Source organism: Artemia sp. Qi Xiang Cuo, chromosome 2 (genome assembly GCF_049724085.1).
Source record: "Artemia sp. Qi Xiang Cuo chromosome 2, ASM4972408v1, whole genome shotgun sequence".
Classification (NCBI taxonomy): Eukaryota; Metazoa; Arthropoda; class Branchiopoda; order Anostraca; family Artemiidae; genus Artemia; species Artemia sp. Qi Xiang Cuo.
The window spans coordinates 63,982,281-64,005,600 of NC_142795.1; the positions used below are offsets into that span (position 1 = coordinate 63,982,281).

Below are 23,320 nucleotides of genomic sequence, written 5' to 3' on the forward strand. Positions count from 1 at the left end.
CAGTTTTATAGATTATGAGCAAGCATTCGATTCTGTTGATAGGCATCCTAGATGAAAGTGTGAGCAAATTCAATGAACTTTTAGAGGTTTTGCAAGTTCAAGGTGCTAGAATGGGTTTGAAAATTAATGTTAAGAAGACTAAGTCACTAAGGCTAAGAATAAGTGAAGATGAAAATGTGAAGCTCGGAAATGAAAAGATTGATCAGGTTGACAGCTTCACTTACCTTGGTAGTATTATTAGTAGAGATGGTGGGGAGCAGTGAAGATGTCAAAAGTAGAATAGCCAAGGCTCAGGGTGTTTTTTTTTACAATTAAAAGAAGTTTGGAAGAATAGGAAGATAAGTCTGCAAACCAAGATTAGAATATTAGAAGCGACAGTGATGACAGTGGTCAAATATGGCTCTGAAGCATGGGCGCTCTGAAAAGCGGATGAAGATTTGTTAGATGTTTTCCAGAGAAATTGCTTAAGGATTGTTCTGGGAACCAGTCCGACTGACCGTATTTCAAACAATAGGCTATACGAAAAATGTGGTTCAATACCGCTCTCTAGGGCTATAATGAAAGAAAGGTTGAGGTGGCTAGGGCCCGTTGCGCGGATGAAGGATGACAGATTGCCGAAGATTGTTCTTTCCCGCCAACTTTCTAGGGCTAAACAGAAAGCAGGTCGTCCTCGTCTGGGGTGGGAGGACGTCATAAAGAAAGATTTAAAGGAAATGGGAACTTCATGAGCGGGTGTGAAAAGGGAGGCTTTGAATAAATTGGGATGGAGGAGGAGCGGGCGTAGCTGTGTTGACCTCATGCGTCTTGGTGCTGCGGTGAGTTGTAAGTAGTAGTAGTAGTAGTTTGATAATGAAAAGTCCACAAAGAAGAGCAGTCTCAGGCTGAGGGTGCTACTCGATAAAGATATGCTTCTGAAATGTAAGAATAAGCTAGCCAATAAGGATTGGAAAACGGAGTTTGCGCATTCAGTCTTTGCGGATATTGACTCTAAGTTTAGACTGTTTTACCAAATAATTCAACAATCCCTGGAAAAATGCTCAAAATATGTTAAGAAAAATAAAAGAAAAACTTCAAAGAAGCCTTGGACTACTCCGAGTTTATTGAGATCGATAAATAAGAAGAATAATTTGTATGAGAAAAAGGTACGTCATCCCTGCGATACAAATGAGCGAATTTATAAGTTATCGTAATGCCCTAAACAGGCTACTGCGAAGGAGTCGAAATGATTACTCCTTTTATGGAAGGATGAAAACGTCACAGCACTCAATGGACTGGCGGCCGTGAGCTGAGCCTGAATCATGGCTATGCAACTTGAAAGAGACTTTGCGGCATGAATTTGTTGATTTAGACCAGGCACTTGACGATCCACATGAAAAATTAGCAGAAAGATTCGAATGGTATCAAGTAGAATCCACTTTCGCTTTTAACTCCACTTTTGTGGAGAGGTTATAGTTCCAAGGTGTTTGATACCCCGTTACTCACTTTTGAATGAAAAGTTGATAAAAAGTAAAAGGTTTTTTCAAATGAAGGTAAAGAATGAGGTTAAGACGTTGAAAACGTGAATGACACTCAGGCTATATTTAGGGTACAAATGGGACGAATTACCAGTTCATATATCTAGTAGAAATAGCCAAAAACGATATAAGCGTGGTAAATTCACTGGCCTCCGGTTCGCAGGATTCGGACAAACTTTCCTTAGTCACACTTCAAACACTAAACTTGACACTCTGTTGTGGTGCCAGTCCACCCCAGGTCCCATCACCCTTCCCCTGCGTAAGAACTAAGGGTTTGAAGCCTTCTCCTTCCCCTACCCTCCGTACTCAAATGTATTTGTATATTATCAGTATCTTCTTGCATGCTTTCTAAACCGCAGATACTTATAATTAAGCAGGTTTTTTCGCACTTATACAGAGAACAGATGGCGCTAACAAAAATGTCAATCGATTTTGTAGGAGCTTCGATAAAAGTATTTTTACCTTGCTAACTATATCCAATCTGCAGTTGCTCTATGATTAATATCCAAAGAATTCAGAAGAAGTTCTAATCATTTTTTGCATATATTCAATTCAATTCAATTTATTCAATTAAGAATGAAACATAACACCAATAATATTAAGGATCCTGGAAGCGAACTTGTTGAGGACCATAACAACAAAAAATTGAAAATTAAGAAGAGAGAAAAAAGAGAAAAAAAAAGAAAAAAGAAAGAGAAAACACGGGTAAACTAAAGCAAATTGATTAGAAATTTAGAGAATTATAATATCAAAGTTTAGTAACATTGTTATACAGCGTGCGAAAACTTGTGGATAGTTCGATACTGGAGGGTATTATATTCCATTGAAGTATAGATTTGTAAATGGGGGATCGCTGGGCGAAGCTAGAGACACACTTGGGGACAATGAAGGAACGGTTGGATGAACGGAGACAGAGGCCTTCAGAATTATTACAATTAAAATAAGATAATAATTGGGGAGGAAGATTTTTATGGTAAGCAGAGTATGCAAGGGATAGATTTAATTTTTCGATGATTTGTTCAAAAGGGATAATATTAAAATCGGAGTACAAGTCCTGGGTGAGATATAGTCGGGCCATCCAAAAAACTGCTTTGATGGCACAGTTTGGGCAGATTTTACTTTATAATTTTAATATAACTGATTTTAATATAACTGAAGGATAAGTGTTGCCCCAAAAAGATCCGCAGTATGAGATATATGGGTAAACAAAAGAGTAATAAATGGTGACAAGAATATCAGGAGGAAGAAAATTATTCATACGATTAATCATACTTACCTGTCGCAAGATTATGGCTCTGATGTATGAAACATGTATTGCAAATGATAGGGAGGAGTCTATGTGGACACCAAGAAACTTAGCAACTTCGACCTGCGGGAGGAGACTGGTGGAATATTTTAGGCCAAGTGCTTGCTGAGCTTAATTTTTTTGTAAGGGCTTCGAAACAATACAACCTGACTTTTCTTGCTGTTAATGGTCATGCAGTTAACAAGACACCATTCCTGTACTCTATTCAGAAGGATTTGAGTAGAGGTGACGACAGATGGTAAATTAAGGCCGGTGATGAAAAAGTTGCTATCGTAAGCAAAAAGTACTGGGTGCACTGATGGACCCAGGTCCGTAACCAAATCATTAATGTAAAAGAGAAAAAGTATTGGACCCAGAATAGAGCCCTACAGAACGCCCCTCCGGACAGGTAGGGGATGCGAGGTCATGCCGCCCAGACTCACACTCTGTACCAGAGAGATAAGAGCCGAACCATGAGAAAGGAATTCCACGAATCCCGTGTTCTTGAGTTTCATAGGCAGCGCGATAGCGCTGCCTATGGGGCACAATGTATTATTTTTTTTTCTTCTTCTTCTCCATACCCGGGCACTTCGTATCGCAGGAGTTGTCGTAGAAACTTCGAAAAGGGTTCATTCGATTGGAAATTGGAGTAGCTAGTGCCCTTTTTAATAGTCGAAAGTGATAGGAGGGCAATTAGCCCCCCCCCACGCCCATAATTCCCCCAAACACATCCAATCAAAATTTTGAGACAGATAGAAAATCTTTCCAGATAGAAAATATCTTTTTAAGGAGAACACTCCCCCAAAACCCTTGTGGCAAGGGTTTTAAATTATGCCCTGGGGGCATATAAGGTTTTTTATAGAAGGCGTTGTCGTAGAAACTTCAAAAAAGGCTCATTCGATTGGAAATTCAAAGGGCTAGAGGCCTTTTTAATATTCGAAAGTGTTTGGATGGCAAAGATCCCCCCCCCCCCGACGCCCATGATTACCCCAAAAACATCCACTCAAAATTTTTAAACAGCCATTTTGTTCAGCGTAGTTGATTTCTATATAGAAAATATATTTTTGAGGAGGATACTCCCCCAACACCCTCAGGGCAAGGGTTTTAAGTTATGCCCTGGGGGCATGTAAGGTTTTTATAGAAGGTATTGTCGTAGAAACTTCAAAAAAAGCCTCATTAGATTGGAAATTCAAAGGGCTAGTGCCTTTCTTAATAGTCGAAAGTGAATGGAGGGCAACCAGCCACCCCCCCCCCCCACTCCCATCATTCCCCGAAACACATCCAATCAAAATTTTGATGATAGCCACATTATTCAACGTAGTTTTAAGTTCTGTAAATTAGGTCTTTGAGGATGACAACCCCCTCTTGTCTGGCCCACGGCCACAGCAAAAAACACTGCAAACAGTCCCATCCGTCTTGCCTTAAGTTTGGGAAAACAGGCCACGCAATTAGTGAATGACCTTAGTCAGACCCTTTCTGCAGAAATTGTAGCCGCAAGGGACACACAGCCCTCCAAAAACTATCTTGCCCGGCTCACAAAAAGCAAGTCGTAATCCTTAGAACATCGGATAAAATGAACTTACCCTACTCAGTTGTAGCTGCAAAAATCCCTCGGCAACCCATACCCCATCGGCCCAGTAGAAGCCAAGCAACAGTTTTTGTAGAAGATGCATATACAGTATCATTTCCTAAAGAGGCAAACAATGTTCATACTCAAGGTATTAGTCAGTCCCCCTATCCCTTACCTAAGTTTACTTCAACATCCTGCCATCCAAAAGATTCATCCGAAAGTTGCCAAGAATGGCAAAGACTTGTAACTTATCTCACAGTCATTCACTTAATTGAGATTAGTAATGAACTTGAGGAAACCAAAAATATTCTCAAGAAGAAAGCTATCACTAAACTCCTAGGTGATGACATCTTACAAACAGCTATAGCTCAACTATCTTCCATAAAAAAGGACATAGATTCCAAATTGAAGCTAGTTAAGTCTGTTGACTCAACTGCAAGTCAAATCGGTGCCACTGCCCTAGTCAAAGGCAAGAAATCTAAGAAAAAAAACGGCAAACTTTCCATCCCAGTCGAAAGTTACCACCAATGATAATTCGTTGGCTGAAGAAGAATTTCGATATTCAAACCTAGCAAATGATAAAACTCTGATCACAATGGATTAAATGTGTACTATGCAAGATTTTACGTTTCTCACGAATTTATCACTGTGCAATAATGTTGGTTTTACCTATTACGATGACAAAAATAATTAGCCCACCAACCCCTTAGCTAGCCCCGATATCCCCTTAAACCAAATTAACTGTGAATATCTCGACACTTTTAATTTTGTGAAAAATGTAAAACAAAAGCTAATGGAAGAGACCAAACTTAATGTAATTTGCTTTAACATCAGAAGAATACGAGATTAGTGGACTAATTTTAAAGATTTAATTTTAATTAACGGTTACTGCCCTTTCGACGTAATTGGAATAACGGAGACATGGTTTTCAGAAATTGATGATACTAATGAATTTTCCCTCCCTGGCTTTCAAGCTATTCATATTGAAAGAAAATTAATCAAGTCCTTTGGTGGCATTTCTCTTTACATCCGGTTAAGTCTAAAATTCACCAGGCTATTAGACTGTGAATCCTTATTCTCGCAACCTATAAATAATAGATGCATTTAGTCAATAATTGTAGACATAAAGACATAATAATGATTGTGATACCTTCTTTGACACATTTACCTCAAGTGGTCTTCTTCCAACAATCCTTTTTCCTACTAGAGTTGATCCTATGAGGTCTATCGCTACTGTAATTGATAAAATATTTGTATCCACTTCCCTTGGAAACCACCTGTCCTCCAAAATAATATTCTGGGACCTGTCAGACCAATTTCCAATCTATCTCTCCCTACCAACTACCCAACCCTCTAGAACTAATACCCCTACGTCTAATAGAATATATAATACTGTGAATATGAACCGGTTCACGGATCGTTTGAAATCCTTTGACTGGTCCAAGGTTTTGGATTGTCAGGATGTTAATTCAGCCAAAAATAGTTTTACACAGGGACTGAGTGATCTTATCAGTTCAACCTTTCCAGTCCGTAAATCAAACCGAAAAACTACCCACATACGCCCCTGGATGTCCAATAGCCTGATAATCTCCTCATATCGTAAAAATGACCTATATAAGTTAGCTTGCAAAACCAGTAGCGTTATTGACCTAACTAATTATAAAAAATACAAAAACTTATATACCAAACTCGTCCGGGAAGCAAAAAAAATTATTATTATTCAAAAATCTCTCACTGCAAAGGGAGCTTGCAAAAAATTTGGTTCACAATAAATGAAATTCTTTAAAAAAAAGAGAAATCAAGATCTAGACCTATTAATCTTAGGGACTTCAGTGGCAGATTAATCTACCCAATTTCAGTACCGAATACTTTTAATAATTATTTCACTAATATTCCAAACGCTAGCTGCTATTCCCCCTCCCAGTCAATACACCCTATGAAAAATCTCAGATTCATGTTTTTCTTTCTCCAACTGATAGTAAAGAGGTGCTTCAAGTTATCGAATCTCTCTCTAATAGTAGTACACCTGACTTCTTTGGGATAAGTAATAAGCTTCTTAGAACCGCATCTTCCTATGTTTGTGAACCCATTATACACATAGCAAACCTGTCTATGATCAATGGAGTCTTCCTAGAAATATTTAAATCAGCAATTGTTATCCCGTTTCATAAAAAAAGGCTATCCGTCTGAGATAAGGAATTATCGTCCAATCTCACTTCTCCCAGTTATATCCAAAGGGCTCGAGATAATTATCTTCCGGCGTCTCTCCCTTTTTATTTGGGATTAATCCATCAGATTCGTTGATTTCTTCTCATCAATATGGCTTCCGTTCCAAATTATCAACTGCTGATGGACTAATCGACTCCACACAGTTTATATATTTTCCCAACTTGACCTTAAAAAATACTGTATTGGGCTTATTTCTGGATTTTTCTAAGACCTTTGACATGGTTTATCACAGTGTTTTATTAAGTATTAATTAAAAAAACTTGTTCCACAAAATAAGTTTTTCAAAGAAAAGTAAAAAACTCCATTAAACAAAAAATAAGCAAAAATACGGAACTTTCGGATGAATCTTTTGGGGGGCAGGATGTTGAAGTAAACTTAGGTAAGGGATGGGGGGACTAACTAATACCTTGAGTATGAACATTGTTTGCCTCTTTAGGAAATGATACTGTATTTGCATCTTCTACAAAAACTGTTGCTTCGCTTCTACTGGGCCGATGGGGTATTGGTTGCCGAGGGATTCTTGCAGCTACAACTGAGTAGGGTAAGTTCATTTTATCCGATGTTCTAAGGATTACGACTCGCTTTTTGTGAGCTGGGCAAGATAGTTTTTGGAGGGCTGTGTGTCCCTAGCGGTTACAATTTCTGCAGAAAGGGTCTGACTGAGGTCATTCACTAATTGCGTGGCCTGTTTTCCCAAACTTAAGGCAAGACAGATGGGACTGTTTCCAGTGTTTTTTGCTGTGGCCGTGGGCCAGACAAGAGGAGCATTGTAGGGCCTTAGGCTTATAAATCTTGTAAAAAAGGGACAAACCGTACAAGAATATTTCTCTGTTTAGCTCAACTTTGCAGGAAATGAGGATTGAACGGCTTGGGTGAAGGACTCCTTCTTTGTTTAAACTTAGCCTTATTGCAGTTGAAGGATTTATGAGAAGGCCTGAAGAATTAGTTCAGTTTGTATTTCCTCCACTTTTACACTGGTATCAACACCATAAAGCACATACATGTGTAACTTTTCCACATCTTTTTTGATGGCTAAAATTTTCGAGCCATCAAGAATTATTTCTGTGGATTTTGACAGGACATGGTCTGCCGCCTGAGAAGACGTAAGGTAAATATTACTTGTCTGCTTTAAAACAAGTTCAAAATTTACCTTGGCGATCAGACAGACAGCTTTCCTAATTTGCGTTATTCGATCTTTTGAAAAGGGTTGGCCATTGGTTTTCTTGATTGAGACAGTATAATAATTGGGGTAATCTGTAGTACTAGTTTCTGGGACACTTTAAGGGAGAGGTTGTAGTATCACTGGCGAACGAGTTTCATCCTTCTCCCTCTTTTTGCCAGGCGGCTCACCTCTTTCATTAGAGTTAGTTGCGGCTAAGGCCTGAATTCCTGACAAGTGGCTAGCTGTTTTGGACCGCATAGTTGGGGGGGGGGTTCTAGGAAGAGTTTTAGAAGTATGTTGGAAGGACGACTGGCCAAGGGTTTCAGTGGGAGTATCCTTCTCGGGTGGTAGCCTTAGGGGCTGCTTTTTCCCGACATTTATTCTAACGAGACAGTGCAGAATCACGAACTATTAATCAGTCTTAATTCAAGGTTACTTGACCAAAAGAAAATATTCAGCTATGGAACAAAATTATTCACTATGATAAATAATAATTCACTTTGTATGAAGTCAACAATCCCTCACAATTAAATCCACAAGTTAATTGCACAGTCTAACACAGTACAGTACAAAAGATAATCCGATTAGGTTCATAAGTTAGTTTTTTTTGTTCAGATACTAAACTCATGCTGTTCATTTTTCATTTTCATTTTTTTGCATATATAAAATCATTTTGCATAAATATTGTCAAGAAGTCAATATAGAGACAAGAGAGGCCTGGGAAGAGGGACCACGGACTACTGGTTCGTGATGAATACCTAGTTAAAATTCAAATGGCAAAGCCTCTTTTCAGAGAGAAAAGTATAGAGTGGTGCTAGCTGGTAGAATTGACTAAATAGTCCGTTTAGGACTCCTGACTAAATGTGTGGAAGACCAAATTGCTACAGCAAGAAATAAAGTACAACTAACCACTCGGGGTTAGGTTTGTCATTTTTGAGAATCTCTGATGCTTTTAATCAAATTTAATATTAATTTCAAAGCCTATGAATCAATTAAAAGCTAAAATGTGCCTGACTATGTCTTATAAGAAGAATAAACTCCTTGTAATTATGTTGTCCATTGAGCTACATGTTGAACTGAACTGAAGAATTATTTCTTCAAAAATGATCGATGAATGAGTGAGGGGTGCTTGTGTCTGCTGGCATAAATCTTTATGCTCTTAGCGTAAGAAAAAAAAAATCTTCTGGTAGAAGTAAACATCGAAGTTGAACGTTATCAAATATTTACCAAGATCGATTTTTTTTTATTGGAAATAACTGAAAAAGAGGCGAAAGCCTCCATTTTTTTTGAAATTAAACAAGAAATTATATCTGAATTCTTCTCTCTGATTAAGTGAGGGAGAAATCTAATCGTAAATTATACGTCCATAAGCGGAATATTGTTCGACCTACCAAATTACGCGGAGAATGTAATATTAACGCTTCAATCCTAAGCAAACTTGAAATTTATCCAGAAATGAGACTATAATTTGGCCGGCGATTATGGAAATGTGACTATAATGTGGCCGGCGATTATGTTAAAAATAGTCCTTAGTTACAGAAATGGTTTTAAACCGTTATAAACAAAGAATGTTATGAAGCAGCTAGGGTTTTTTGTAAGAAGGTTTATGGCATACTGCCCATCTTTCGTCAGGATTTAGTGTTATGCCTGTTTTAGAAGAATTGTATTGGTAAAAGAAGCATGAATTTCTTGGAAACACAGCGTAGGTCAACCCTTAACTATTGGTTAAACAATATTTGTAGAGTCTTAACAAATGCAGCTGCAAGAAAAACATTTTTATGAATTGGCGTTTTTTATAACTTTGGGTTATTTATTGGAAGTTATTCTTGCAGGTTTTTTATGTGAAGTTATTTATTTAAATTATTCGTTTGAATTTATTGAGTTTAGTTATTTATTTGAAGTTATTCAAGCAGGTAAGAAGTTATTTATAACATCAAGACCTGCTGGTCTTGAAGTTATAAAATCATTTTTAACTTATTAACTAAGTTTTTTTTAATTAACTTAAGTGTTATGTTAGGTTAGGAGCTTAAAGTACAAAAACGTTTTGATGGATCAGGTAAAAAACTTGTTTTGCCCTTCGCCTCCAAGACAAAGTTTGAAGTCACCTTGCTTCTTCACCCTCTTTGTTCCATTTTTAACTAAGTTATAAAATCATTTTTAACTTATTGAATTTGGTTACTTATTTGAAGTTATTCAAGCAGGTAAGAAGTTATTTATAACATCAAGACCTACTGGTCTTGAAGTTATAAAATCATTTTTAACTTATTAACTAAGTTTTTTTTAATTAACTTAAGTGTTATGTTAGGTTAGGAGCTTAAAGTATAAAAACGTTTTGATGGATCAGGTAAAAAACTTGTTTTGCCCTTCGCCTCCAAGACAAAGTTTGAAGTCACCTTGCTTCTTCACCCTCTTTGTTCCATTTTTAACTAAGTTATAAAATCATTTTTAACTTATTGAATTTGGTTACTTATTTGAAGTTATTCAAGCAGGTAAGAAGTTATTTATAACATCAAGACCTACTGGTCTTGAAGTTATAAAATCATTTTTAACTTATTAACTAAGTTTTTTTTAATTAACTTAAGTGTTATGTTAGGTTAGGTTAGGAGCTTAAAGTATAAAAACGTTTTGATGGATCAGGTAAAAAACTTGTTTTGCCCTTCGCCTCCAAGACAAAGTTTGAAGTCACCTTGCTTCTTCACCCTCTTTGTTCCATTTTTAACTAAGTTATAAAATCATTTTTAACTTATTGAATTTGGTTACTTATTTGAAGTTATTCAAGCAGGTAAGAAGTTATTTATAACATCAAGACCTACTGGTCTTGAAGTTATAAAATCATTTTTAACTTATTAACTAAGTTTTTTTTAATTAACTTAAGTGTTATGTTAGGTTAGGTTAGGAGCTTAAAGTATAAAAACGTTTTGATGGATCAGGTAAAAAACTTGTTTTGCCCTTCGCCTCCAAGACAAAGTTTGAAGTCACCTTGCTTCTTCACCCTCTTTGTTCCATTTTTAACTAAGTTATAAAATCATTTTTAACTTATTGAATTTGGTTACTTATTTGAAGTTATTCAAGCAGGTAAGAAGTTATTTATAACATCAAGACCTACTGGTCTTGAAGTTATAAAATCATTTTTAACTTATTAACTAAGTTTTTTTTAATTAACTTAAGTGTTATGTTAGGTTAGGAGCTTAAAGTACAAAAACGTTTTGATGGATCAGGTAAAAAACTTGTTTTGCCCTTCGCCTCCAAGACAAAGTTTGAAGTCACCTTGCTTCTTCACCCTCTTTGTTCCATTTTTAACTAAGTTATAAAATCATTTTTAACTTATTGAATTTGGTTACTTATTTGAAGTTATTCAAGCAGGTAAGAAGTTATTTATAACATCAAGACCTACTGGTCTTAAAGTTATAAAATCATTTTTAAAATTACATTAAACATGAAGAGATAAAAGCTATGGTAACCATAGGAATTCGATCAAAATTCGGTTCACACCTTCGATCAAAATTCGATCAGAATTCGGTTCAAACCAACTTCGGTTCCAAAAAGTATTATAAAAGGGAATAGGAGGGTTAAACTAAAAAAACAAACTTTTATTTTGTAGAATTCAGAAGGAATTTCTACCAGGCATCCAATAAAGGATAACTGAATAACTACTGTGGATATATACATGACACTTATGTGAGGGGAGGCGCATCACAGAACTTTCCTGAGGGGAGAGGTTAAAGACACAAAAAGGTCTTCTCTAGGACACGGCACTTTAATTACGCCAGGTGACGACTCATTACTAACCTTAAGGGGCAAGAATCTCCCATACCATGTGTCCAAAGTTTTTTTTTTTTTTTTTTCAAGTAGTCCTAATCTGTCTTAAGAATCATAGCAATGATGCACACGCAGTTTACTAAAGTACAGAGAGGTTCACTATTTCTTACATAAATGAACACTGTTCCAGAGAGTATGGCTATGTTCCAACACAATTGTATTTTTTTTTCGACATTTTTTTTTACTCTGAGCATTGGGTACGTTCTACAAAATACATTCAACCTAGGCTAATAAAAGATGTACCTTGATTTTTGTTGCAGGAAGGAAGTCCATCAAAATACTGAAATCCTGACCTTTTGAAGGAACTATTACTCTCCCGAAATTCATATTCATCTCTTCTTTGCCATCATCATTTGTAGCTTGATATCTTGGTTCAGTGCCAACTGCAAAAATTCCTTTCTTTTCTATCACTTCTGTGGAATCATTAATTATGTTTTCATTTTCATCAACATTTATCAGCTCATCGCTAATGTTTATGCAACCTTCGAGCTAAATTAAAAATATCAGAATCAGTGGTTTTACCATATAACTGTGGCCCATGCTTTATATTCAAGTAACACTGTGGTAATTTTTCAGTATTTTTATATCAATATTTCTTTGTAGTGTATATGAATGTATTTGATAGGCATAATCCGTGCTTTGTCTAGGAGGCAAAAATTCATAAAAGATCAGGCCTGTGTTAAGTGCCATAATTTCCGAAAATGAACATTCTTTTAAACCAAATATAAAATTCCGTCCTTATTAGAATTTCAGGATATCAAGCTTCTGAATACGCAAATTTATGGCTTATGTCAATTATAAGCCTAAATGTCTTGATGAAACAGTTCATGCATTTGATCAAGCGCGTTATAAAAAATAGTCAATTAAGAAAGAATCACTCTTTGAAGCTGATTCAGGAGAAATGACTATTCTTTTGATTAATCTTAATGACAAGTCTGTAAACAAAATTATTTGAATTTCAAAAAATAGTCTTAAACCCCAAAAAATATCATGTCAGACCAAATAAAACTGCACCAATGGAAATATATGTATATATATATATATATATATATATATATATATATATATATATATATATATATATATATATATATATATATATATATATATATATATATATATATATATATATATATATATATATATATATATATATATATATTGGAGGTTTAAGGTGCGGGGTCACCACTTTTAAAGGCAAAAATGGCGCAAAGGGGTTGCTATGCCACTTACTGGAGGGGGAGATCCCTCGTCGGCCCAAAATAGTGGGATTTCCGCGGTTATCCTTTTAGGCAGAATGATTATGATTTAACTAAGCCTGTACCCCAACAGGAAATTTGGGATCAGTTGAAAAGGATGAATGGAATTTCGCATCCACGAACAGAATTTATATTTCAAAAGGTCCTGCGGTTAGAAATGACAACTTTGATACCCATGTTGGCCGAAATTGTCTCGTTTGTAATAGAGAAAGCTTGTTGGCTTCGCTCATAGGACATTTCTGTAGCAGTGCCTCTTTTTAAGAAAGGTAATAGGAAGTTACATGAAAACTTTAGGTCTATCTTTATGGGGAATGTGGTAAGTAAATTGTTTTGTAAGGTTCTGGATTTTAGGCTAAGAGATTGGTTAGATAAGGAGGAAATACTTAGCCCGGTACAAGCGGGATTCAGATCGACATTCAGCACTATTGACCATACTTTTACTTTGGATGCATTGAGAAAGAAATATGCTAGAGGAAAAACTGGTCGGCTATTCGTAGCCTTTTTAGACCTGAAAAGTGCTTTTGATTCGGTAAATAGGAGGTTATTAATCGAAAGTCTGTTAGAAATAGGCTTGCCGTCTTGTTTTGTAGCAATAATCGCAGATATGTATCGGAGGGTGAAATTTTCTGTGAAGGTTATGGGAAATTTTTCTAGGCTGGTCACGTCTCATCTGGGTGTGAAACAAGGATGTACATTATCTCCTAAGCTCTTCTCCTTGTTTGTTAATGATTTAGATAGGTTTATGAAAAGTAATGGAGCCCCTTATGTATCTTCGGATTGGTTTAGACTACCATATATGTTATTTGCGGATGACATAGCTCTAGTGGCGGATAGTAGAGAGATCCTCAGAAGCGATTAGATATAATAAAAATAATTTAGAAAAGAAGGGGTTAGAATTGAACGCTAAGAAGTCAGTAGTATTAGTATTTAGGAGTAAAGGAGATGTTGATTGAGAGGTTCATTTTAATTATGGAGGAAAGGATTTTGAGGTTTAAGAGGAATTTGTTTATGTGGGTGTTAAGTTTAGCGCTTTAAGGGGGATGTCTAGGCTTGTAGAAGATTGTAATTTAAGGGGTAATAGACTAATAAATATGGTTTTGAGAAGTAATTTAAATCAGCTAGCTGATATGAGGATCCAGAAAAGAGTTTTTCAGACAAAAGTAGCTTCTAGTTTACATTGGGGCTCTGAGGTTTGGGATTTTGCTAAAGGAGCTAAGCTAGAAGTAGTTCAGCTAAGATATTTTAAGAGAATTCTAGGCTTGAAGGATTCATTTAGTTCAGTGGTACTGAAAGGAAATTTCGGGCTTTTTTCTTTAAGGAGTGTTAGATTGGTTAGAATGGTAAAATTCTGGGAGAAGATAATTAGGCTACCTAGAGTTCGGCTTCTTAAGGCAGCTTATTTGGAGAGCTTGAAGGATGATAGACGTGATTCATGGTCAACTCAGGTTAAGAAAATATTGGACCTTTGTGGACTTTCAGAGATGTGGAATGAAGGAAAAGGCCATATGGATGAAACCGTGTCAGTATGGAAGGAAGTTCAGCGAGCCCTAAATGACCAAGAAATCCAAGAGTGGCAAGCTCATAAGGACCAATCTATGTCTTTGAGGTTTTACTCCCAAGCCAAAGACGGTTGGGGAGAGGAGGTTTATCTTAAATTTGGGTTGAATAAAGAGGATTTGAAGAATTTGTTGTTGGTAAGAGGGGATAGTTTGGATTTAGGTTAGCGAAGGAAATTTTTGGGAAAGTTTAGGTTGGCGGCTGGCCCTTATTTCTGCCCAATGTGTGGATTGGCGAACGAAAACTTATTTCATTTTGTATCCGAGTGTGAAGAGCGGTCTGAGTTGCGGAATGAATGTTTCGGACAAGTGTTTGGGAGCGAATGCTGGTTAATAGAGCGGATGGCTGAGAGGAACTTATGAGCTATTAAACAGTTGTGTAAGTTTCTTCGTTTAGGGACTAAATATAGGGATCATGCTTGAGGGGATAGCCTGATACTATTTTTATGATTTGAATTTTATTATATGGTGTTTGTTGGTTAAAAGTCGAACCTTGGTGTGTTTCTTTTTTGTCGTTTTGTTGTTCTTTTTCTTTTTTCCTTTTTTGATTTTTACTATCTAAAGTTGTATTTTTTTCCTGAGTGTTTGTTTATAGATTGTATTATGTGTTGCTATGGCCCACAGGCTTTTTGCAATAAATCTTATCTTATCTTATATATTTTTCTTTCGACCACTTAGCAGAAGGCTCATTCCAACGGAAATTGTAAGTCCTAGTGCTTCCAAACTGCACCATTGGAATCACCATATCTGAAAATCCCATGAAGAATCATAGTCCTATATATATTTTTTCTTTCGACCACTTAGCAGAAGGCTCATTCCATTGGAAATTGTAAATCCTAGTGCATCCAAACTGCACCATTGGAATCACCATATCTGAAAGTCCCATGAAGAATTATAGTCCTATATATATTTTTTCTTTCGACCACTTAGCAGAAGACTCATTCCATTGGAAATTGAAAGCCCTAGTGCTCCTTTTAAGAGCCAAAAGTGACTGGATTAAAGTAATATGCAATCTAAAAAAAGTGTAATTGTTTGGTATTTAGATACCTTGAAGGGGGTAAAATAGTGGGGAATGGCAATTCTAAGATAGAAAATTAATTTAGGTTCTAATATATTGCAGATACACCCTTTTGATAACCTAGATATCATACAAGACCAAAACTTCACAGACACATGGAAGCAAAGATTTTGACTTCAGAGGGTTTCTTATTTTGAGGGGTACTTATTAAAGAATCAGAGACAACGCTATAGCGTTGCCTATAGTAAAGGCAATACGGCTCCAATGCTTTATATTTTTTTTTCTCCAGAGGTACTTCATATGGAAGGGGTCGTCGTAGAAACTTCAAAGGGGGCTCATTCAATTGGAAATCGAGAGTTCTAGTGCCCTTTTTAAAGGTCAAAAGTGATTGGATTGCAACTAACACCCCTTCCACGCCCACCAGTTCTGAGGGTACTGTGTAATGGCAATTCTAAGATAGCAAATTAATTTAGGTTCTAATATATTGCAGATACACCCTTTTGATAACCTAAAATATCATAAAAGACCGAAACTTCACAGACACTTGGAAGCAAAGATTTGGACTTCAGAGGGGTTCTTATTTTGGGGGTTACTTATTAAAGAATCTTATAGAAAAGACAAGAATAAATTGAAACTAGGGGGCACCAAAGTTAAATGGCAGTGTATCTTACGGCTGTGCAGCCTGGGTAATACCTGAAGTGGGTTGACGTTCCACTGCAACAAAATATAGGAGCACGCAATTGTGGAGTGGGTGGCATTGATGAAAAATAGCTTTAGCGAAAAGATCTTTGACATAAGTATGTCAAGTCGACAACAGAGTTGAATATCCATTGGAGTCATATAATGTTGGTCATAATTGTAAAATATTCCATAAAAGAAAGGCAATTAGAGAAATTTTAATTTGTGTATAAAGAAAGTTATGCTCTTGTTAGATTTTATCAATGTGCAACATCTTAGTAACAAATTAAGAATAGTTTCGCAAAAAGTACTACTTAACCGACAAGAAACGTAGCAAGGAGTCCTATGGAGAAGTTTTCAGGGGATTTAGCTAATAAAACTGGGAACCCCAAGCAGTCCTAAAAACAGTCTCATTGGGTTTCATACAAAAATTTCCACTGTTTTATTTGCTTCAGCTCATAGTAACCGAAAATTTAAAAACGCTTTTGAAAAAAAAACGTCAAGTGAGATCGACATTTGTACTTTGATTCGAGAATGATAACTACGATTTCGAATAATCTTAATGGTAAAAACGTAATGTAGAGACAATTTATGAGAATTCCGAAAGATAGCCTGAAAACTCTCAAAAATGGAATAAGATCGAAAAAAGAACTGCGACATTAAAATCGCAATTGTCAAAAATTATGACCAACAAGGAATTATCCATTTTTGCATGGCTCAATTAATTTGTAAGATTTATTTTTTATTTACTTACCTCTAATTGCGCACAGTTTTCAACTGAATCACCAAAATTGTTGATAACAGCACAATATTTAGGTTCAGTCAGTAAGCCCTCGCGGATTTTCTCCCATTTTGCACCAAAATAACCTCCATAAAAGGAGTCGAAATATTCTATGGCTTTGGTTGTACCACTTCTTTTTAGCTATAAAAAAAAATATGCAATCAATTATGTAAAACACACATACATAGCTAAACAGAGCCTAGTACAACTTAACACAAATTATGTAAAACACAGCTTAGCTAACAAGCTGAATTGGATTAATAAAAAAAAAAAAAAAAAAAAAAAAAAAAAAAAAAAAAAAAATGAACACAGTGTGATTTGCCAAGACTGTTGATTTGCCAAGATTTGCCAATTTTCAAGATAAGTTGTGGTTACAAAATGATGAATTCGAGAATCCTGTAAAACAAATTGTACAATAATTCCAAAATCTGTCCTTTTCTTCTATGATTTCAGAGAGGGTTTTTTTTTTGTTAAAATAAGTCCTCAGAAATAAGAAAAACACAGGTGTCATTATACCTTCTCCTTTATTTATTCAAATTTTAAACTGTTGAAGGATCATGGTGTCTGTGCTCATGTGTCCAAAAAGCTACAAAGTAGGGCCTGGAAATCCTGAAATGATTGGGAGTCACACGTTATACATATAGCTTCAAAATAAATTTGAGGAACGCAAATTGACGGAGAGTAACAAGAGTTTAGGAGTTGAAAATAAAGGTTGTTTTACAATATTGATGCGAATTTTCACAAAATGAACGCTTCAAAGGGTGCTTTGACCAACAGGTTTTTAACACGAAGCCAGTTGAAGCAAGAGAGGTGCTAAACTGGAATGTATAAAGAATATAACTCAAAACAACTAAGATTGTGCAACAAATGTGACAGAGCCAGTTCCAGATTTACTAATAGTCCCGGACCTAGGGGCGCACAATGCGAGGGGGGGGGGGGAATTTATTATCGTTGAGTGATTTTTTTCTTAATAAAAACTGGACTGATATGATTTCTTCTCAAAGTGCCAGGTGCACTCCGCCGCCAAGCTACCTATTCACACAAAAGTGGCTTTAAAACAACACAGGAATTCCGTGGCCATTTATAAACTGTCAGATGTCTCCCGAGAATGGTAGCTGAGAGTTCGGTATAACCTCTCTTCAGGTGCGTTCTGTTTGGCTCATCAGGTGCGTTCTGTTCAGTGCTTCCACTATTCTCGAATTTTGTGAAATGGCCATGACTTAAGTTATGATCAAAATTAACATGTTATAGTCAAGTTATAGTAGATAAGAGATAAAGCATAGAAACTATAGATGTTATAGAGTCAAATCAAAATCAGAAAAAAAAACAAGTTGGGAAGTGCTTGTTTTGCCATGTAAGCTATCTGTATTTGAATTTTGCTGTTTCCTGTGCTGAAGACAAAAACAAATACATGACTGCTATTTTACAGTAGGATTTTGTCTATAAGTAGATTAATGCTTGCAGGATGTAAAGGAGAGATATCGCCTAAAAAACCCATACACTCCTTAAAAACAATCTTAGAGAGCCATATTTGTCAAAATAGCAAAGAACTTGGGATTTATATAATGACTAAAAATAATTATGGTAGGATTTTTTTTTTTGGAGAGAAGGGTCTTCTAATTCCTCTCAATTGTCAAGCTTAATTCTTCTTCTTTTGTTTGAAAATGTATTCGAAAATTCTTCGAAATTTGTAAAGCATAGACAAACAAAGAATGAAGCATTGCAAATATGAATTAAACATATAAAAGTACCCTTAGGTGTGAACAACTTAAGGCATTGCTATATATTCAGGCACCATGACAGAAAAGAACCCAGAGATTGAACAAAGTTTAATTCACAGAGACCAATCCAAAAAACTCACTGGTTTTGCCTTCAAATGGCAGAAAACTGTAATGGAAAATTCAAATTTTTTGGAGATATCATAACCTGGAGCGTAGAAATGCCCTGGTGTCCCTCCAGGTATGAGAAGGCATGGGCGGCAAAAAGCTGCAGTAGGACAATGTCTGGAGACGGATGTTGTACGTTTCAGGTCGTCAATGGAGGATCTTTGGTCTGCAGCATTTGAGAGTTCTTTGTAAAGAGGCACCGTTGTCACCTAATGTACCAGCCGGTGTGGGAGGATCTAAGTTTAAATAAGTAAGTTCAACTCTAGAGTTGATCAAGCTCATCCTTTCCACTTGCTTCCCTAATCATTATTCTTCTGCATGAAGGACTAGTCTGACCCTAGATTAACGTTAGCATTTCTCTAGCCTCCTCATATTTTAAGAAAGGTATTCAGGTGCTGGAAGATGTGCAGAAATTCACCAATAAAGTGGTGTCTGGCATGCAGGAACTTCTTACCCCACAACACTGGCTAAACTGAAACTCTCAACACTTCTATACAGGAGAAGAAGTAATGCCATTTTAACCTACAAACTAATGAAAACCAACAATCTCCTTGCATTGTTTCCTGTTGTTTATTCTGATTCAAGAACCAGAGGTCAACAGATGAAACTTTTTAAGCAATCTATTCAAACCAGAGTTTGCACTCAATTTCTTTCCTCAAGAACCATCAACAATTGGAAAAAGTTCTTTGTTGATACAATTACTGCTGACTCAGGCAACATTTTCAATGAAGGCTGGATGGTAAGTGGTCCTTGAGTGAGAGAAAACAACTGGGAAGCTATTGGTCATCAAACAAACATTCGCCCACCTCTTCCCCAAACACATCCAATCAAAATTTTGAGATAGCCATTTTGTTCAAAGTAGTTTGGAATTCTGGAAATTAGGTCTTTGAGGATGACACCCCTCCCCCCCCCCCCCACAGCCCTCAGGGCAAAAGTTGTAAGTTATGACCTGGGGGCATTTAAGGTTTTTTATAGAAAGCGTTGTTGTAGAAACTACAAAAAGGGTTCATTCGACTGGAAATGTAAATGGCTAATGTCCTTTTTAATAGTCGAAACTGATTGGAAGGCAACTAACACCCTTTCTATGCCCAATATTTCCCCAAACACCTCCAATCAAAATTTTGAGATAGCCATTTTGTTCAACGTAGTTATAAGTTCTGGAAAATATATCTTTGAGCAGGACACTCCCCCCACAGTCTTCAGGGCAAGGGTTATAACTTATGCCCTGGGGGCATATATGGTTTCTAAGAGAGGAATGCTCGTATAAACTTCAGAGAGGGCTCCTTTGATTGGAAATTGAAAGTTCTACTTCACTTCTTAAGCATCAAAAGATATTGGAGGGTAGCCAGCCCCTCCCTCCATGCCCTTTTTTTCCCCAAGTGCATCCGACAAAAATTTTGAGATAGCCATTTTGTTAAAAATAGTTCAAAGATTATAAAACAAAAACTCCGGTGTCAACACAATCCCCCGCGCCCAGGGGCAGGCGTTGTAAGTTATGCCCTGGGGGCAAATATGGTTCTTATTGAAGGAATGCTTGCATAAACCTCAGAGAGGGCTAATTCGATTGGGAATTGAAAGTTCGAATTAAGTTTTTGAAAATCAAAAGAGACAGGAGGGCACCTACCCCCCCCCCACGCCCTTTTTTTTCTCAAACCCATCTGATAAGTACTTTGAGATAGCCATGTTTTAAAAAATATTTCAAAGACCATATAACGAAAACTCCGGGGTCGACACAGCCACCCAGGGCCCGAGATCAGGCGTTGTAAGTTATGCCCCGGGGGAATATATAGTTCTTATGGAAGGGATGCTCGTAAAAACTTCAGAGAGGGCTAATTTGATTGGAAATAGAAAGTTCTAGTTCAGTTTTTGAGAGTCAAAAGAGATTGGAGGGCAAATAGCCCCCCGTCCTACGCCCCTTTTTTCCCAAATGCATCCGATAAAAATTTTGAAACAGCCATTAAGTTAACAAAATTTCAAAAGTCAGATAACAAAAACTCAGGTGTCGACACGACCCCCCAGGGCTCGGGGGCAGGCGGTGTAAGTTATGCCCTGGGACATATATGGTTCTTACGACAGAGATGCTCGTATATACTTCGGAGAGGGCTCATTTGACTGAAAATTCAAAGTTCGAGTTCACTTTTTAATAGTCAAAAGAGATCCGTGGGCAACTAGACCCCCCCCCCCACGCCTTCTTTTTCCAAACCCATCTGATGAAAATTTGGAGATAGACATTTTGTTAAAAAAAATAGTTCAAAGCTCAGAGAAGAACTCCGGCGTCAATACAACCCCCCAGGGCCCAGGAAGGCGCTCAAAGTTATGCCCTAAGGGCATGTATGGTTCTTATGAAAGGGATGCTCGTATAAACTTCATAGAGGCTCATTTGATTGGAAACTGATAGTTCTATATCACTTTTTAAGAGTCAAGAGATTTAAGGGCAACTAGGCCCCCCACGTCCTTTTTCCCCAATCCCATCCGCTACAAATTTTGTTACTCTTTGGATTTCTAAGCGTGATCACATATTTGCACTGTTTTCTTTGAGCTCGAAAATATAATTAACTCAGTTACTACGGAAGTGGCACAATAGTGTAAAGGGTTTCAGTTACAAGTGACTTTTTAATTCTTTGGATATCACTTCATAATTATGGCAATGGCGGACGTGATTATTGCACGACATTGTTGGAAAGTGGGGGGATTTAATTGCCCTCCTTGCAAGTAATTTTTCGTTTCCTGCTCTTAATTTTTAACATATTAGTTTTGGAAGATCCTGTTCACTAAAGATAAGTCAACTTTCGATTTATTGGATTATTATTTTCATCATGGTACAGTTTCAGAAGGGAGATTTGGCGGTAGCTCAGTTCAAGGGATATCCCCTCTGGCCAGTCCGGATTGTTAACATGACTAACCAAAAAGAGTCTACGCCAAAATTCATTGTTTTTTTTTACGGGTCCCATGACTTTCAGACCGTGGTAGAAGCGAATCTTCTTTCATATAGTGGAAATTATGCGGAAGCTTCGAAAAAAACGGCTAAGGGTGTAAATCATGCTTTCCGTGAGTGTGAATCTTCTCCTGATCTTTACTATCAGTTTCTGAAAAAGAAATCTGCGAAAGGCCCTTAGGGTGCTGATTTAACTGCTTCGAGCGAAACATCTGCAATCCGAAATCAGCTTACTTTAGCACAAGATGAAGCTACGAAGCTTAAACTTGGCTTTGTTAAAAAACAGAGAAAAAAGTTTAGGAAAAAGTTGTTTCCGTGACAGGAGTAGCAGGCTCATCGCACAAAGCTGCTCTGCACCCTGAACTGATTGTTTTGGAAATATATGGTTCGATCACGCTAGAATACAACGTAAAGTTTGAGAAAATAGAAAAACTGTTTTCATCGCTGGATAGCCAGATTTAGTCATTAGAGCTTCGAGTGGCTACTATTGAGGAAAAGCTGGACGATTACGAACAGGAGCGTTTGCTTGATTCATTGGTTTTTTTCGGAGTGAAGCAGGAACCCGGAAACGATCTGGGTACTACTGTTCTTGATATAGTGAAGAGAATGGGTGTAAATGTCCAGAAAGAAGGGTTGTTGTCTGTGAACCGTTTTAGACTTCCGAACGCTGCCTGGAATATCCAGACACCTACGACTGTTGCGCCAGTTCTCGTTAAATTTGCAACTAAAGATACGGCGTATAATATTTTCAGAGCGAAATCAAAGCTGGCGAAATCAAAGCTGGCGAAATCAGGTGTATTCGTCACTGAATATCTTACGAAAATGAAAAAAGCGATTTTTGAAGGTGCGAGAAACAGATATGGTGTAAAAAACGTGTGGTCTGATCGTGGCCGTGTTTACAAACGTGAGCAGGGTGTTAGAGTAGAGATGACCCTATAACTCCGGACAGGGCTCCTTATATGGGCATAGAATACTGACAGGGCTCCAAATATGGGCATAGCCTCCCTAGGGAGAATGATTACGTAATGGGGTCAATGACCTCTTTTTCCAAGGTCGATTTATTTGATGTTATAACTCCGGGACGAAGGTTGCACATGCACATTGAATTCTAACGGGAGCAGTATTATTGATCTGGGACTTGAGGGGGAAGTGAAGGTCCAAGAACTTTATTGCGTAATCGAGGGGGAAGTGAATTTCCGAGAAATTGATTGCGTAATCGAAGGAGACGTGAATTTCCGAGAACTTGATTGCGTAATCGATCACGTATGTCATGGTGTCCGGAAATAGTATGTGTTGTTGTTACTCAAGCCAAATGTTATGACTTTCCCGGTATTTGGAACACCTGTGCTGTCGACCTCAATTCACCTATCGTGAATCAATAATTCCACTTAGAAACAACAAATTAATTCCCCTTTCTTGACAGATCAATCAATCAATGACATCATCTATCAGACTTTAAAAATTTTCGCCTAGAAACGATTCTCCAGGAATAGATCCAAGTCATTAATGTCATTGCCTCGGAAACAACTCTTTTGGTCGAACTCCAAAGGTTATTAATAACCAAAGGCCATGGAAACAATTCTCCAAGAAACATCTTAGCGATGAATTATTTTAGCGCGGGAATCAGG

General features: G+C 37.0%; 2 protein-coding genes across 2 annotated transcripts in view; one reads left to right on the plus strand and one right to left on the minus strand.

Annotated features, from left to right (window-relative positions):
• Positions 1-21,431, minus strand: part of LOC148955485 (5-cytosine rRNA methyltransferase NSUN4-like) — a 34,504-nt gene extending 13,073 nt beyond the window's left edge. The window contains exons 1-3 of the mRNA XM_089107470.1: positions 21,390-21,431; positions 16,845-17,012; positions 11,823-12,068 (exon numbers count right to left, since the gene is read on the minus strand). Of these exons, the coding sequence (XP_088963596.1) occupies positions 11,823-12,068; positions 16,845-17,012; positions 21,390-21,431 (456 nt within the window). The remainder of the gene's footprint in view (positions 1-11,822; positions 12,069-16,844; positions 17,013-21,389) is intronic.
• Positions 21,432-21,573: 142 nt separating this feature from the next.
• Positions 21,574-21,873, plus strand: LOC148955486 (hepatoma-derived growth factor-like). Its single transcript, XM_089107476.1, has one exon. The coding sequence runs from the start codon at positions 21,574-21,576 to the stop codon at positions 21,871-21,873; it is 300 nt and encodes a 99-aa protein (XP_088963602.1).
• The last annotated feature ends 1,447 nt before the right edge of the window (positions 21,874-23,320 follow it).